Source organism: Zonotrichia albicollis, chromosome 10, assembly GCF_047830755.1.
Source record: "Zonotrichia albicollis isolate bZonAlb1 chromosome 10, bZonAlb1.hap1, whole genome shotgun sequence".
Lineage (NCBI taxonomy): Eukaryota > Metazoa > Chordata > Aves > Passeriformes > Passerellidae > Zonotrichia > Zonotrichia albicollis.
Window position 1 is genome coordinate 424,767 of NC_133828.1, and position 15,500 is coordinate 440,266.

At 41.6% G+C, this 15,500-nt stretch overlaps 1 protein-coding gene across 5 annotated transcripts in view; it reads right to left on the reverse strand.

The window, feature by feature from the left end:
• The window catches only part of TANC1 (tetratricopeptide repeat, ankyrin repeat and coiled-coil containing 1), a 52,561-nt gene that overhangs the window by 2,663 nt on the left and 34,398 nt on the right, over positions 1-15,500 (reverse strand). For 4 of the 5 annotated variants that reach the window (XM_074547723.1, XM_074547720.1, XM_026797982.2 and 1 more), the window contains 16 exons: positions 14,836-14,990; positions 13,398-13,629; positions 12,217-12,383; positions 10,359-10,966; positions 8,998-9,106; positions 8,663-8,785; positions 8,265-8,501; positions 7,462-7,647; positions 5,504-5,582; positions 5,056-5,189; positions 4,188-4,311; positions 3,899-4,074; positions 2,762-2,894; positions 1,863-1,954; positions 1,295-1,441; positions 743-843 (listed from right to left, as the gene is read on the reverse strand). In XM_074547723.1, coding sequence (XP_074403824.1) covers positions 743-843; positions 1,295-1,441; positions 1,863-1,954; positions 2,762-2,894; positions 3,899-4,074; positions 4,188-4,311; positions 5,056-5,189; positions 5,504-5,582; positions 7,462-7,647; positions 8,265-8,501; positions 8,663-8,785; positions 8,998-9,106; positions 10,359-10,966; positions 12,217-12,383; positions 13,398-13,629; positions 14,836-14,990 — 2,803 coding nt within the window. The remainder of the gene's footprint in view (positions 1-742; positions 844-1,294; positions 1,442-1,862; positions 1,955-2,761; positions 2,895-3,898; positions 4,075-4,187; positions 4,312-5,055; positions 5,190-5,503; positions 5,583-7,461; positions 7,648-8,264; positions 8,502-8,662; positions 8,786-8,997; positions 9,107-10,358; positions 10,967-12,216; positions 12,384-13,397; positions 13,630-14,835; positions 14,991-15,500) is intronic. The other variant, XM_074547719.1, reaches the window with a different exon arrangement.

Here is a 15,500-nt window from a genome sequence, read left to right on the forward strand (position 1 = left end):
TGCTGCAAATGGTGACAAATTACAACTGGAAAATCTCCACCTCAGGAACTTCTTAACTAAGGTGGAAGCACAGACCCAACCCTGAATGTTTCCCTAAAGTATCCTGATACCCCATGCAGGCAGGCAGAAGAACTCTCTGGAACTCAGGAACTGACAATTTGTCTCACAAGCTCTTCCACAGTTACCTCTAGAGAAGGGAACCTGCTGAACTCTGCTTCATGACCATTTACTGATGTTTAGAAAAGATATGGTGAATCAAAAAGGCACCTCTGCCTGTACTTCAGCTACACCACTATAGTTTGTTATTCTTTCAACCTAAAGAGATAGTTCCTCCTCTCTCCCCTTATTTTTGTCTTCAACTGCTGATGATTCATCATATTATTTCCTATCAAAGCAGCCAGTAATAAACTGTAAGCTTGGCAATAAATAATAAAGTGCTGGAATTGGGTGGCACACTGCTGGTCACATTCTGCTGAGTCATGTGGAGCAGCAGACCTATTCACTGTTACATTTAAAATAATCCCTCTTCATATGAATTTGTTACTTTCTGGACTGTCTCATAAGTATTACAGAGTATTCAGTATCACTATTTGGATGTGGTTGGCTTTATCTGATAAGAGAGACCCAGTACAGATGTAAAGTGCACTAAAAAATAATTTTTTCTTTGCAAATTTGAAATGCAACTAGCAGAAAAGAACAAGTTGTTAAAAATGGCAAGTGAAAAAAAAAATCTCTGCAGTACCTGCTGTTCCTCTTGGCTCTCGCTCTGGCATAATAGGCCTCGTAACACTTAGGCTTCAGGTCCAAGGCTTTGGTAGCAAACTCTTCAGCCATTCCAAAATCCTAACAAAGGAATCAAACACACCCTTACACAGCGCCAGCCACAGCAAGCTGCCGGCTGCGGGTCACGGCTCCAGGAGCGCAGCCAGCCCCAGGCTGCAAGGGCAGGTATTTGCTCACATGGGCACAGCCACGGCACCTGGCTCTGCTGGTTGATAACAAAGGTAGCAGTGTTTTGCATTCAGTCTTTTAAAAGTACTGCAAAGATCCAGCAGTTCATTATTCCACAATAACTGCATGATGTAAGACCAGCAGTACCAGATCCCCCATGACAACATGCCCTCATCTTATAAGCCACCCATTTATTGACATGAAAAAGCCCAAGATCAAGATACAGTGAAAAGGATTCTAAAATAGTACAGACAGAAGTCCACATACAACAAAGCAATGCAGTAGGATATAAGTCTCAGATTCCCAATGCTAGAGAGGCAGCAGACTAACAGCAAGAGCTTACATTTGTTTTGCGGCGACATCGTGACAAGTTCAGGTATAATGAAACTCTCAGCTCAGTGAAGGCTTTCATTTCCTCACCAAACCCTTCCCTTGGGAATTTCCTCAATGCATACTGATAGCGCTGTGCTGCTTCCCTCATCTTGCCTTTCTGCAAATTTTAGGGAACAAGAGGTTTTTCACAAATGTCCAATATTGCAATACTGTTCAAAAAGCATATTTATATTTGACATCTACCAAGAGATGCCCTTCGAGTAGAAAACACAGAGATTTTTTAATAAATATACACAGTGTGAACTACTCTTCAAAAAAGCATAGGGAGAGCCTGCATGATAATCAGAGTTTTTATCCCTTTCTGAACTCAAATGTTTAATGGTATTTCACAAGGAAAATATTTGCACTACTACTACTACCAGAAAAAAATCATATAATCTGATATATTACTACTCTGTTTTAAACAGATTAGTAATATGTTAGATTATATAACTGAAAAGGAGGCATAAAGGCATTCAGTCTATCTTCAGGCAGAAGTCCAATGTTCTGCTGCCAGAAAAAAAGAAAAATCCACCTACTTTATAGAGTGTATTTCCTTCTTCCATCAGCTTCTGCAGAAGAATCAGGAGAATATCGGGTTTGGAGGTGGCCATTGCCCACGCTGCATTTCCTGCAAGTTAAAATTTAAGGCTCTGTGACGAAAGTGTGTTCCTACTGTCTACCACAGTAGAAAGCCTGGTCCTACTTCAGCATATATTCCACCTACATGGAACCAGTATTACTATGATCATCATAATTACAGTGTACACATTTAAAATGCATCTATGCCACAACCGGGACAGCAGCCAGGTATTAGATGGCCTGATACATTTCACCCCTGTGAAGGAATGTATAGAAGTCACAATTAAATTCAGGCCTAAGTAAGAACCTGTATTTGATCATATTTACTACCCAAATAATATGAAATAGTGATTCAAATGTACTAAATATTCAGTAATTATCACAAAAACAACTGCATCATATACTTGCCTACTGGCAATACATAATTTACATTTCTTTGCCCTACCCTTTGCAAAAATACATAGTTTATCGTTTATTAGAAAAACGTTATTTAAAAGTAAAATTCCTAATCTAAATCATTAATAGTGCCACAATTATGTGTCAGTAATAGCACAATCACCATTTTCTTGTCTTAAGGCAATATATTAAGGCAGAGTAACCATATACAGTGACTCCTCCAGACCTCACCATCAGCACACATCAAAGAAGGAGCAGAATAAAAGTCCTTGCGTTTCCTCACTTCTACAGGGTGTCCTGTGTGTCTGCCTTTAAAGGAGATTGTGTATCTTAGGCGGGCACCTGCAAACCAGACAGCCTGCAAAAACCTGGTGCTTTATTTAATCTACTTTACAGAAATAACTAATTCTGGCAGAGCAGAACCCAGTTGTTTGCCATGGTGCAGGGCAGTTTCACTAACCCAGCTTGGCTCCCTTTCTCAGCAGCATGACCACAACTGAGGTGTTGCGGCAGCCAATCGCTCTGTCCAGTGGCCTCATGCCACTGTGGTCCACGTGCTCAATCATTGCTCCTTTCTCCACCAAATACTGCACCTGGGAGAAGAAATGAAACATGCTTTGTAACATGGCTTCTGGTATGAGAGGCAGACCACGGAAATATTTAAGGTACCATGTAATTTTCTTTGAAACACACTGAGCATATGCTGCTGAGTAGAGCACAGCCATCTAAAGCCCACCAAAGGCACCACAGCACAGGCAGGCTGGAGGGAAGCAGCAGTTCTTTCCCATGACTATTACTTGCTCAAGTGCCACCAGCAGTGATCTTGTAAGGGAAGAGGCACCAACAGTCCTGCCCATGGACAAGCCCCATGACCCACAGCCATGGGCCTGCACAAGGACCTCTTTACTGGTGCTGTCCCTGTCCCAGCCTGGCCAGCACTGAGCACAGACCCACTGAAGGGACCGCGCCAGGCAGGGAAATGGGAGCTGGCTCTGCTCCAGGACAGTGACCTACAGCAAATCCAGGGACACCCCTCACTCTCCAGCAGAGCCTCCAGTACCAGTGTCACAGGCAAAAACACAATGTCTGAAAACTACCAAAGCTACTATGGAACCTGAGGACTTACAATTTCAAGTTAATTCAGACAAAGGCTGAATGGGACAACATGCTATAGTGAGTTACATGCCACAGCAGCAGCTGAAACAGACCTTGTGTATGCAAGCTGCAGAAACACAGATGTGAGTGAGTGTGGGAGCTGCGTGTGCTGTTCTAGTTCCTTGCTGACCTCTTGGATCTGTCCACAGCACACACAGACCTGAGTGTGCCCTTCCTCTTCTTACACCTCTTCTTGGGGTATTTCATCTACAAAGGCATCAACTGATCAGGACCCTGAGAAGGGACCTCTGTGGGTTTGCAGTGTAATTCTGGGCTTCTGTCTATCTAGAAAATGCTAGCAAACATTTTCAATGCAGTCAAGATGAGAGCAGTGTAACCCTCTTGGTTACTTCCCCAAATTTCCTATTTTGGTAGGCAATATTTTTTGTAAATCCTAAATTTTTTTAACTTTTTCTCGAATGTTATGTTTTGTTATACTTACAATATCAGCATCCCCATAAAAAGCTGCCAAGTCTAGGGGCGTTCGTCCATTTTTGTCTGTCTGATCAGTTGCTGCACCTTTCTCTACTAAATACCGAACTACTTCCTTGTGGCCTTTCAGACATGCCCAGCTCAGAGCTGTCAGTCCTTCCTTGTCCAGAGATGAAACAGTTGCACCTGTAAAATTAATGTGAACTTTGTTATGAAGATTCTCTGTTTAAATGGAAAAATTCCTTAACTCACCCAGATGCAATCCCTGGTGCAGCTGTAATCTGCTATTTATTTTCTACCTTCAGAAAGGAGAAATTCCACAGTGCTCAGATGTCCTTCACAAGAAGCCACCATCAGTGGTGTCCGGCCTTGCTTATCACTTAAATTCACATCAGCCCCATGTTCCACTAGAAGTTTAGCGATCTGAAACAGAAAATATCAATTTAAAAATACATTCCATGCACCAGAGGGGGTTTAGATTGGATATTAGGGGAATTTCTTAGAAAGTGCTGTCCAGCCCTGGCACAGGGGCAGGGGTGGAATTCCCACCTGCCTCATCCCTGAAGGGATTTAAAAGCCATGTGGGCGTAACAGTTCAGGACAGGGGCTACTGGGCTGCTGGGCAGTCCTGGGGAGCAACTGGCCTCGATGGTCTTGGAGGGCTTTTCCAATTTTACCAACTCTAGGATTTTATTAAGCTGGCAGATTGAGATTTCAGCCATAATACCATGAACTTTGAACAAAGAAGACTAAGGTGGTATTTATGGCAACCACTGAGACGTTCTATGTAGCTCAAGCCCTGACTGCAGTTCAAGGCCTTCTCCTGACAGGAGAGGCCAGCATGAGGAAGGCTTCTGAATCCAAGGTTGTTCTCTCTCTGCACAGCAGCAGTACAGAAGGCCTGAAATCACCTCTGATCTTGGTCTAGGAAATAAAATATTTTAAACTCACATTATTTTTCAGGTATATTGTAACTAAGACTGTTGTGATGCCAATGTGCTTTTTAAGTTATTTCCAGGGAGACAAAGGGTTTGGAAGTGAAGCTTCTGAGCACATCCCTCTGAAGCAGATGCAGACATGTATTAGCAAACTGGCACTAATTATGGTCACAACCAGAGACGGGGGGAATGAGGGGCCACCTCCCCGAGGGTCCCAGAGCAGCCAGACCTGGCAGTGGCCGTGGCGGACGGCGCAGAGCAGCGGGGCCGCGCCTCTCCGGCTGGGGCTGCTCACGGCCGCGCCGTGCCCGAGCAGCAGGCGGCACACCTCCAGCTTCCCTCGTCCCGCAGCAGCTGTCAGGGCTAGAGAGAGCATCGGCATCAGCATCCTGCCTCACTTGGCCTTGGCACACATGCACAACATGTCAGTGTTACTGAATCCCCATCCTTTCAGCTTTTCACTGTGACACTTACTGAAAGCTAAAAAGAACAAAAAAAGAAAATACTTTCCCCATTATAATTTTCCCCCTTCTTCTATTTTGCTCATATTGTGTTTTAAACAGAATTTGAAATTTAAATTTTGTTGTTTGTATTGAAGCCCCACCAAAAGTAAGATTAAAAACTCCTTATTCTTAAATTGGCAAGGCTAATTATGAACCACACAAGAAGGGAAATACCTGTTTCTCCCCACAAGGCATCAGTGTCATTGATGTCCATGTCATGGTCTTTTTCAACTGTCAAGATGTAATGAACCACCTGCCAAAGCATTGAGCAGAGATGGGTGAGCCACAAGAGCATCAGCTGTCACTCATATGACACAAGGGAGAAAAATATATAAAACAAGTGAGAGTGCTTCTCTCTCAATGCATATAATCAATAGAAAAGAAAATCAGTATTACTCAAAACAAATTCAGTAGGACTTTAGAACAACTTTAAGACAAGTGAATGTTATTGAAAACAATTTTAAAAAAACCCAGTGCTCTTCTGTGAATTTGTTGTTTGGCATGACTATGATTTAATTAGTTCCCATGTGGCATATATAGAACAGAATAATCAAAATAAACAATGGCAAAAATAAAGCCTCCCAGTTCAGTAAGGAAACTCCAGATCATCTAAAACAAGAGAGCAAAAATGAGAATATTTGCATACATTTTGTAAAATGGTGATACCTAGGTTTTTCCTTCCACATTGCTTATAGGTTACCTGTTTTTCTAAATTTCTTCCCAGAATGGTCTAAGCACATGTCAATAAATGGTAATTTTTAAAGCTGAAATAAGCTTTAAATTAAGTTTTGCCGTGTTTCTACAATATTAAGGAAATCTGTGTTTTGAAACCACCCGCTAGAAGATGATTAAATGAAAACTTTTTCTCAAGACTGTTTTAAATAGATTTTTGAATGGGGCACATGGTCACTGAGGCTGCAGTCAACAGGTGAGGGAGGAGAATCATACTAACAAAGTTTGGGATGCTGCAGGAAAAAACAAAGGCAGGAAAGGAGAAAGGATCTGTGTGTTTTCAGGCTGTCTGAAAACTGTTGTATACAATGTATGGAAAATCCTAAGATTCAAAATGCTAGGACATAATTTATTAAAATTTATGAAACACACAGATCTTCTTTTCAGCTAAGAATACAGCTTCTTAATGTCTTAAAATAGAAAAAGATGGACATTTTTCAGGTATGTATTTATGATTAATGTGATCTCTTTTGTTGATATTCAGGAGTTGACTGCTTTCATTTAATCAGTGGACAGCAAACAAGAACTTTCATGGGAGTAAAGGAATGATGCATTCATCCAAGTTAACCACAGCTCAGAATCCTAAAGTTTATATTGTAAGAGAGCAATGGCTCATATACCATATAATAAATTAACTTCACATAGATATTTCTATATTTGGATCATCTAAACAACTTCAAAGATCAGACTCTATCTTATAGCAACTTAAAACTAGATTTAAAAGAAGTAAATATTAAAACAGCGTTATTGAAGAGATTTTGTTTCCATTTTGGCACTCACTACAAAACTAAGTCCTCCTGCATAGTTGATCTTTATTCATATCTTTACTTACCCATTACTTTTCTACCAAGTAAAATTTTACAGTTTATTTTCCCAATGAACAGAAGACATACTTGTATTACCTAAATAGCTGAAGCATTTTTAGTACTTCTTATGTGTTTATTTTAACACACACATTTATTTTTAGTGTTCCTTCCCAAATTTCTGTCTAAAGTGACACTGAGCTGAAGTCTGTAAGTTGGCATGTGCATCAAGCTAAAAACTGAAGCCTGTGCGATTACATGCAATGAAAAACTGGAAGAAAAAAATCAACCTGAAGTAGAAACATACTTGGGTGAATCAGTGACACAGAAAGTCATCACCACCACAAGAGATTTAGGACTACTTCCAAGGACAGGGAGGACAAAGTAGACAGAAAATTACATATAAACAAACCCTGAAGCAAACTGAATTATCAGATACTCAGCTAGAGCATTTAAACCAGCTGCTAGTATATACCACAATAAATATCAGAATATTCAACTATTCTTTCCAAGCCTCTTTTAAAAACAGCTGCAAGCACTGTTGTACAGTTCTGACAATTTCCAGCAGATCTGGGAGGACCTGTATTTCCAACCCACCTGGCAGTGCCCCATGCTGGCAGCTGCTGTGAGAGCCTGATGCAGCGCCTGGCGCTTCCTCAGCGCATCCTGCTCTTGGGAGGGAGCCACCCAAACCAGGCCCAGCAAGAACTCCAGGATTCCACAGTGCCCTCTCAGTGCACTGTGCACCAAAGCACACTGGCCCTTCTTGTCTGCGAGGTCGGCCTGAAGGGGGAAAAGCATCACCAGAGGTTAAAAGATGCAGTGAAAGGCTGTGGAGAGGAGACGCTTCAGGGCACTATGAGAGAGCAGCCCTCACTCCTGACTTTCAGGACAAGGGGGAACATCTGGGGAATTACAGGCCCAACAGCCTCACCTGAGCAGCTGGGAAGGTGTGAAAAAACTAAACCCGGAGAGCACTGCCAAACACAGCAAGGACAAGGTGAGCAGGAGCAGTCAGCATGGGCTTGCCAAAGGGAGACTGTGCTCAGCCTGCTGGGCAGCCAGCAGCTCTGAGGGACCAAAGGGTGGGTAAGGAGAGCAGGGGATGCCCCTGACCTTGACTTCAGAGGGCCCCAACACTCTCTTGGCAACAGTCACTGACAAGCTGAGGACAACAGGTCCTGAAAGTGCACAGTGAGCTCAGGGCACCCAAAACTGGCTGAACAGCCCTGCCAGAGGGTTGTGACCAGTGGCATGTGCAAAATGCTTCACAGAAGTCTGGACTCACCCCACAGGCCTCTGCCTGATAATTATACACTTAAGTAATCAGCAACAGCTTTTTTAGGCCTTTGTATGACTCTTCTAGCTGCAGGCTTGGCAATCTTTGTGCACCAGCTTACCTTTGCACCTTTTCTGCACAGCAGTGACACGATGCTCATGTGACCTGCAGCAGCTGCGTAACTAAGGGCTGTCATCCCGTTTTCTGAAGTTCCATCAATAGCAGCTCCAAACTCGAGTAAAAGAGTGACCACTTCTTCATGCCCAAGGTGTGACTGAACACACAGCACTGGAGCATTATTCAGTACTTCAGTTCTGTAATTCACATTTGCTCCTGCCAAAATCAGCAGCCGACTCACCTAAAATTTAATTTAAACAAAATAATGTTTTGCTCAGATTGCTTGTCACAAAAGAGTTCAGATCCAGGTGCTTTTCTGCTCAAGGGTTACACTGACTTCAGCATTCCCCTGCCCAGGGCCAGACAAAGCACTGGCTGTACAGCCCTGCTGATTGTTCTTACCTTCACGTTGGGTGTGTAGATGTTTCTTAGAGAACCCAGGGCTGTAGACAGTCCATCAGTACTATAACCAATCCACAAGGCTTGGAGATGACTGGAAGAAATTCCGGTCCTTTTACTGAGACCCTAACAGAAATGAGAAACAGGAAATCTCTCTGTAGAATTAGAAATCCTATTTTAATCTACAACTCAGGATCAAAAGAAAAAAAATCTGGATTGATAGCACTACCAAATATTTTGCATAAGCTCCCAACAAATTATTCAAGCAAGTCAGAGGAGAACCTCTACAATCCATTCATATGAAGAGGTCATAAAGCCTACTAAGCTGCAAGCTTTACCTTGAAAATATGAGCTTTAAGTATATGATGGCCAAGTTCCATGGTTTGTTGGCGGTTTAACTTTCCCTCCTGTCGAGAAAACATGAAAGCCAGTAGAGCATGTCCATTCCTAATAAAAGGGATTAAGAGAGAACCACTTTTATAATTGTATTTCCATAAATGCATATCTTTATGCCTGTTATAACAGTTCAACATTGTCAGACTATTGAAACATACCATCATATCTAAACAAAATTCTTTCCATAACAAAGTAACGCAAAATGAAAAACAGCAAATTTTGAAGATGAAACACTCCTGGTATTTATTTCTGTGCTGTCCCCTCACAGGGGGCCTTGTGCCAGCTGTGAAGTAGTTTATTTACATACTGCTCCCTTTTGCATTCTCAGAGCCAGGAACTGCAGGCATGTCAGAAAGAAGCCAATCCTTTTAGAAGCACAAGATCTGAATGCTTGTGAAATTTGAGCGAAAACATGTATTTAGTAATTCTGCACCTGTGTTAGTGGTGGTCAATGTTCTAGGAAACAGTAGAGCAGCACAACCCTGAGCAAAGAAGGTTAGCACATACTGTTTGTTAATCAGACTACACATACAACTGGGCAATTAGCCATATGTTAGCTGGACTCTTCATCTGAGGGGGGAAGTTGTGGGAAGTGACTTCTCACCCCATCTTCAGACATTTCTGAACAGAACTTTCCACCATCAGAAGCTTTACCTGGGCCCAGGCAGCTCCCACTGCTGCTGGGGAGACCAGGGGTCCACAAGGCTGCAAGCCCCCAGTCCCACCTACAGAACTGGTTCTGTTACAGACACTTGAAAGCTCAGACAAGTCTTGGGCTGTTAATAATTTTACATGTCAGCATTATTTATTCTTTTGTAAAACGCAAAAGCTGAAAACCCCAAGCAACATGATAAAAAAGGAAAAAAGGGGAGCCAGCTGTGAGAACATGACAAACAGTAACAGCCACTGTCTCCAACTCAACCACCTCTGGCTCTCAAAGTTACAGAACAAACTAGAACAATGCCAGCAGGATATAATTACAGCACAAAATGTCTCATTATTTTTATGTTTAAAAAAGCACAAATGATCTGTTCCTTCTATTTCTGCATTCTACATTACATAAACAAGGTGCTCCTGCACAGGATTATAAACAATTTTGCTGTGTTAATAACAATACAGCACTATAATTTCTCCATGAAGGTAGCAAAGTCAGATGCAAACTTCTGACTTCCACAGAGTCAATTATGCATTGTAAACTTTGAATCTTAAGTCACATTACCTCTAAATATACAAAAGATTTCATTTTGGAAAACATAAGGTGCGCTTGTAATTTAACATCACTCTCTTTCCTTTTTTAATTTACCTTGGCTCACATAAGAAGTCAGTATTTTCACCTTCTGCTCTCCAGACAAGCCATTCCCTGAAGGAAGGGTGGCAGAACATGCGTGTTTTGTCACGTCTTTTGATCAGAAAACACGAAAGGGCTTCCATCCTCTGGCTGAAGTCTTCCCACTGTTGTTCACTGTTTATTTGTCCTGCATTAATAGCCTGGAAAATCTGGTCATCTGTCATGGGATGCAGGGATGCCAATGCCACATTCAATATGGGCTGAGCTCGCTCAAAAGCAGAGTTGGTAATGAACTTCATATTGCACTGCAGTAAGTACAGCTCTGACAGAGACACAGGAACAACCTTGTAGCTTGCACTTTTGATTACTAAATGACCTTTTTGGAAAAGATCCAGAGTGAGTTTCAAATAGAGATAAGATCCCAGGCTTCTCATGATCAGGTGGTTACTCACTTTCCCAATTGTAGCTGCATCAGCTTTTCCATTTAAAGACATGTTGTTTATAATTTCCTGACTGTTATTAATTCTGTACTGAATATAAGCATTCAAATCATCGTGAATTCCTTTGTTGTCTGGAAAATTATCCAAGGATATTGCAATAAATGGCAGTGAATTTATTACTTCCTGTGAGGGAGAGAGGGGGGAAAAATAGAAAAAAAAAAGGCAAATCAAAGACATTAGAGTATTCCAGCATTGAGAACTCAACGATGCATCTCTGCTACATTTCCCTTCCGTAGTGAGTACCAGATTAAAAAGGAATTCAGTAACCCTGAGATGGTTTTGCAAATATTGCCTCCTCAAAAGAGGTAGAGCAGTACTTTTACATTTTATCATTTTTCATAGGAAGGTCTCAAATATTTCACTGACCAAACTCAACAATTGAAAGGGATGAAAAATGACCACTTCAAAGTCAAGGCAATGGAAAACAGTTACCAGACCCTAAGACAGGCCAGGGAAAGAGGGAGGCAAAAGGAATGATCTATTAGGCAGGAATGTTTTATTGACAAGTATCACAAAAGACAAGAGAGAGAAGACTCCCCTTATCATTTCACCTTCCAGTAAGAGTGTACCAGAAAGGTGCTGTGCACGCATCCCCAGCCCCTTGTGCCTGAAGGTGCAAGTACCAAGCACAGCACAGACATTTCAGCAGGTTCACCTGAACACACTTTCATGCTTCTGTTACAGAATATTTTATGTTTATGTAAATGAAGATCCAAAAGACCTTTATTTAATAGAAACACTTCTGCAACTTCTAACTTAAGTTCTAACTTCTGCAACTTCTATGTAAGAAACTTCTTACATAGAGTCCTATATTAAAAAGGTTTAGCAAACATCTCCCGACCTTCACAACACAAAAAGGAACTATTCCACTTTATGTAATTAAATGGGTTTCAAAACATTGCACTTTCAGACTAGTGAGATGTTTTAAGCAAAGACGCGCTTCTCCAGTCTCCGGAGAGGGAATAGTCTCTGCTACATAAATCCCTTTTTAAACCCAAAACTTAAGTTGAGAAAAAAACTCTGCAGCCACACACTCTGAGTGCTAGTGGTAAGAAGGCACAGAAGAAATAAACTCTTGGAGACTGTACTGAAGCACAGCTGCACCTTAACACTGCACTCCTGAAGTACAAGGGAGCAGACTGAAATTTCTTCATTTCTTATATTAGCAACTCTACCGACAGCTGTAATAAAGTGATTCACAATGGAAAAGGCCTCCAATATTGCATCTGTTTGCTGCAAATAAACATGTAACGAAGGAAGGAAGAAAAAGTTCAAGAGACTTTGAGTTCCTCTAAACCCAGTATTTTTCATAATAATGCAGCTGTGATCATTTGGTCTTTGAGAGTAAGAAAAGCATTAAAAGGTGTTTTTACCTGGAAATTAGTTCTTACAGTCACAATGAGCTTCAGCCAGGGAGGAAACTTATAGATTATACTTGTGATAAATGAAGAAATTGTGTCACCATAATCAGGTTTATGAAATTCAGCATCATTTAAACCATCTACCAAAATTATGTAGTCTTCCTCAGGAATTTTCTGCTCTGAAATTTGAGAATAAAAAAGGAAAAGATAAAAACACATTCTCCGTTAAAGTGACTCAACCTTTATCCTCAAATTCCCATATGTCAAGAAACAAAAATGCATCGTTATGCACACCAGTATACATCTTACAGCATTTAAGCATTATTTAGGAGATTAAAAACAACACTAGAAGACTAAAAACAGTTTAACAGGAATGATATACTCTGTTCATTCGTAGGCAAAGCCGCCATTATGCACATCAGGTATGTGCTCAAGCTGGCATCTGCTGGGAAGCAGCCGTTTCCAAGGGGAGTTTGCTAGGGCTTTATTCAATACAAAAATCACGTTGCTACACGCTTTCTTTTACACACCGTACTGGAGGGAATGGCTGCAGCTGTGTCAGGGGAGGGTTAGGGTGGGTATCAGGAAAGGCTCTTCCTTCCCTCAGAGGGTGCTGGCACTGCCCAGGCTCCCCAGGGAACGGGCACGGTCCCAAAGCTGCCGGAGCTCCAGGGCCATTGGGACACCACTGCCAGGGATGCCCATGGGGGGACTGCTGGGGGTCTGCCCAGGGACAGCAGCTGGATTGATGATCCTGGTGGGTCTTTTTCAGCTTAGGATATCCTGTGATTGTTGGAAAACTGCCACATTCATTGTAAAAGCAAGCAAAACCTACATCCACTTTGCAGATGTTTAGGCCCAGAAAACTAAAGTATGTGACAAAACTAAAATGCATCTTAAAACAAAATCCTTTAATGTGAATTTGCCAGCTTTAACTTCAAACTAATAGCTGCCTCCCCGTTTTCTAACAAAAAAAGTAAATATAAAGTTTCTGTGACCTTTAATATGTTTCACAGAATTTTAATTTAAACACCGATCACCTGTTTAAAACCCATCTATTATTGTTACAAACAACTAGCACAATTAAGGAATACCTTTGTCCACGAACGTTCTGCTTTATTTATTTTTAATACTTTTCTCTAAGACTTATGGAGTTTAGATTTCATTTCCAAATCACGTCCTGCTTAACGTACCTCTCCTGAGGTTTGACAGCGGTTCCAGCACTCCCCTTTTAAAAGCTGCTGCTGGATCCTGGACACAGGACCTGAGGCTCAGCATGCTCTGCAGGTGAGGCTCTCTGATGAGGAGGTCTCTGTACGCTGTTAGCTGGTGTGAGCGGCACAGCAGAGCTGCCACGCTGTGCACAAACTCGGGCACGAGGCACGTGTATGTGTTATCGGCCTGGCAGTAATGATAAGCAACGACCTGCAGAATTGCAAAGTGAAAAGCATTACTCTGTCAGAATTTTGGCTGGTTACTAGTTAGCGCAGTTATGATAAAGTGTTTTTAAATTTCTCTCTCAACTACAAAATCCTTTTCGGTGTTAAGATCCCACACTTTGAGAGTCTCTGACAGTCCAGCTCAAACACAGGGAGGAAGGCAATGAAATAGGTTTTTGACCTTGCAAGGCATGCAAAAAGGAAAAGAAATCAAAATATCAGATTCTGGCAGAAAAACACAACTTGAGTTTATGGCATTTGAATACAGTGGGTAAGCAGCTGATTAACTGTGCACAAAAGTAACCCGAGGGTCCGACTAGGTAACCTAGTATATGTAATTTAACAACACCATGTGTCACACTGTAATGACTTAAGGACTAATTTGATCATCAGGCAAAAGTAAATTACAGACAGCTATTAAAGACATGCTCACATAAGCAAATGGAGAAATACGACAACTGGCTTTATTCCGAGTATTTCAAAACTGTGTATTACTAAAACATAAACCAGGTTGTAATCCATATTTCTTTGAGATAAAAAATCCCAAAACAAACTGCAAGGAAAACATGGTATTCACAGTGAATAAAAAGCCTCCACTTCAGTAGTTTTCATAACACTGCTTCAAATGAATATGTATCACTTTAAAGACTGCAAATGTTAAAGATCTCATGTTTTCCCTACAATTATTCATATAAAATATGCAACTCATTAATTTTACTACTTAGGCAAAAAATAAAACACCTAACATATTAATCTAATACAAAAATGACTTCAGGCTTTCAGAGGATGTAAAATAAAACTGCATTCAGACTCAACCTGATCATAGCATATAGATGGGTTATACAAGAACCAAACATTTTTTCTTCCCTGCCTCCCTCCAGCTCGAATTTTGCTTTTCAAAGGCACACTGAGCAGCTCCCTGCAGAAAACACACAGCCCCTTTGGCAAGGAAAGGACCCCAACCTCCTACACCCACACAAAACTGATGCGGAATTGTTAAGGTTACTCTTTCCAAGAGCAGGCAGGATTCAGGTGATCACCTGCCAAGTACCAGAGGCAGGCAGCTGATTTCACAGCCAAACAGAGGCACCATGCAGAGGCGCCGCAGCCGCCCGGGGGCTCTGCAAAGCACACTGACCTCCAGGCTGAGGGTTCCAGCACACTGAGCGTCTCTCAGGAAGTGAAAACTCACCTTGGAAGCGAGGCGTCTCACAGAATCCCCTGCTTGAGTTTTGTATTCAGGAGCACCAGGACAGGTCAGAGTCTTCATTGCACTGGTGTCACCTGACGCAGGGGGACACGGGGCTAACTGGCTTAAGGGAATCTCCTGACAGGAGTCACCACCTGCTTGTAAAAGGCAACAAATACAAGAGAAATCAAATTTGCTGACAGGAGATTGCTTTCTAGGAAAACACCACAGATTATTTTACTGCTAGAGTAAAACTTGAAACTGTGCTATACCATTATAAAAGAAGCCTGCAACTAAGTCTGACAAATACAGCCATGCATTTGCAACTTTACTATTTTAAAACAACTCAACTGACTTTTAGATCAAAACTACAGAATTACAGAAAGAAAAACCATGCTGATGTGAAGAGTTTCCTTCAGAAAATTACACATACAATGCCTCATTTAAACAACTAGTTACTATATGACTGCACTCTTGGGAAATTTATCATTGTTATTATTAGAAATAATAATATTTGAAGTGTCAGGCAGGGAAATAGCAGTAATGACAGTCTCACCATCCTTCCAGTTAATGTAGGCACTGGACTGGTCTGGTGACAGGATGCTATGGATCCCAGTAGAAGACAGAAGGGGTTTCTCCACAGCTTTATTCTTACCTCAACAAAAATT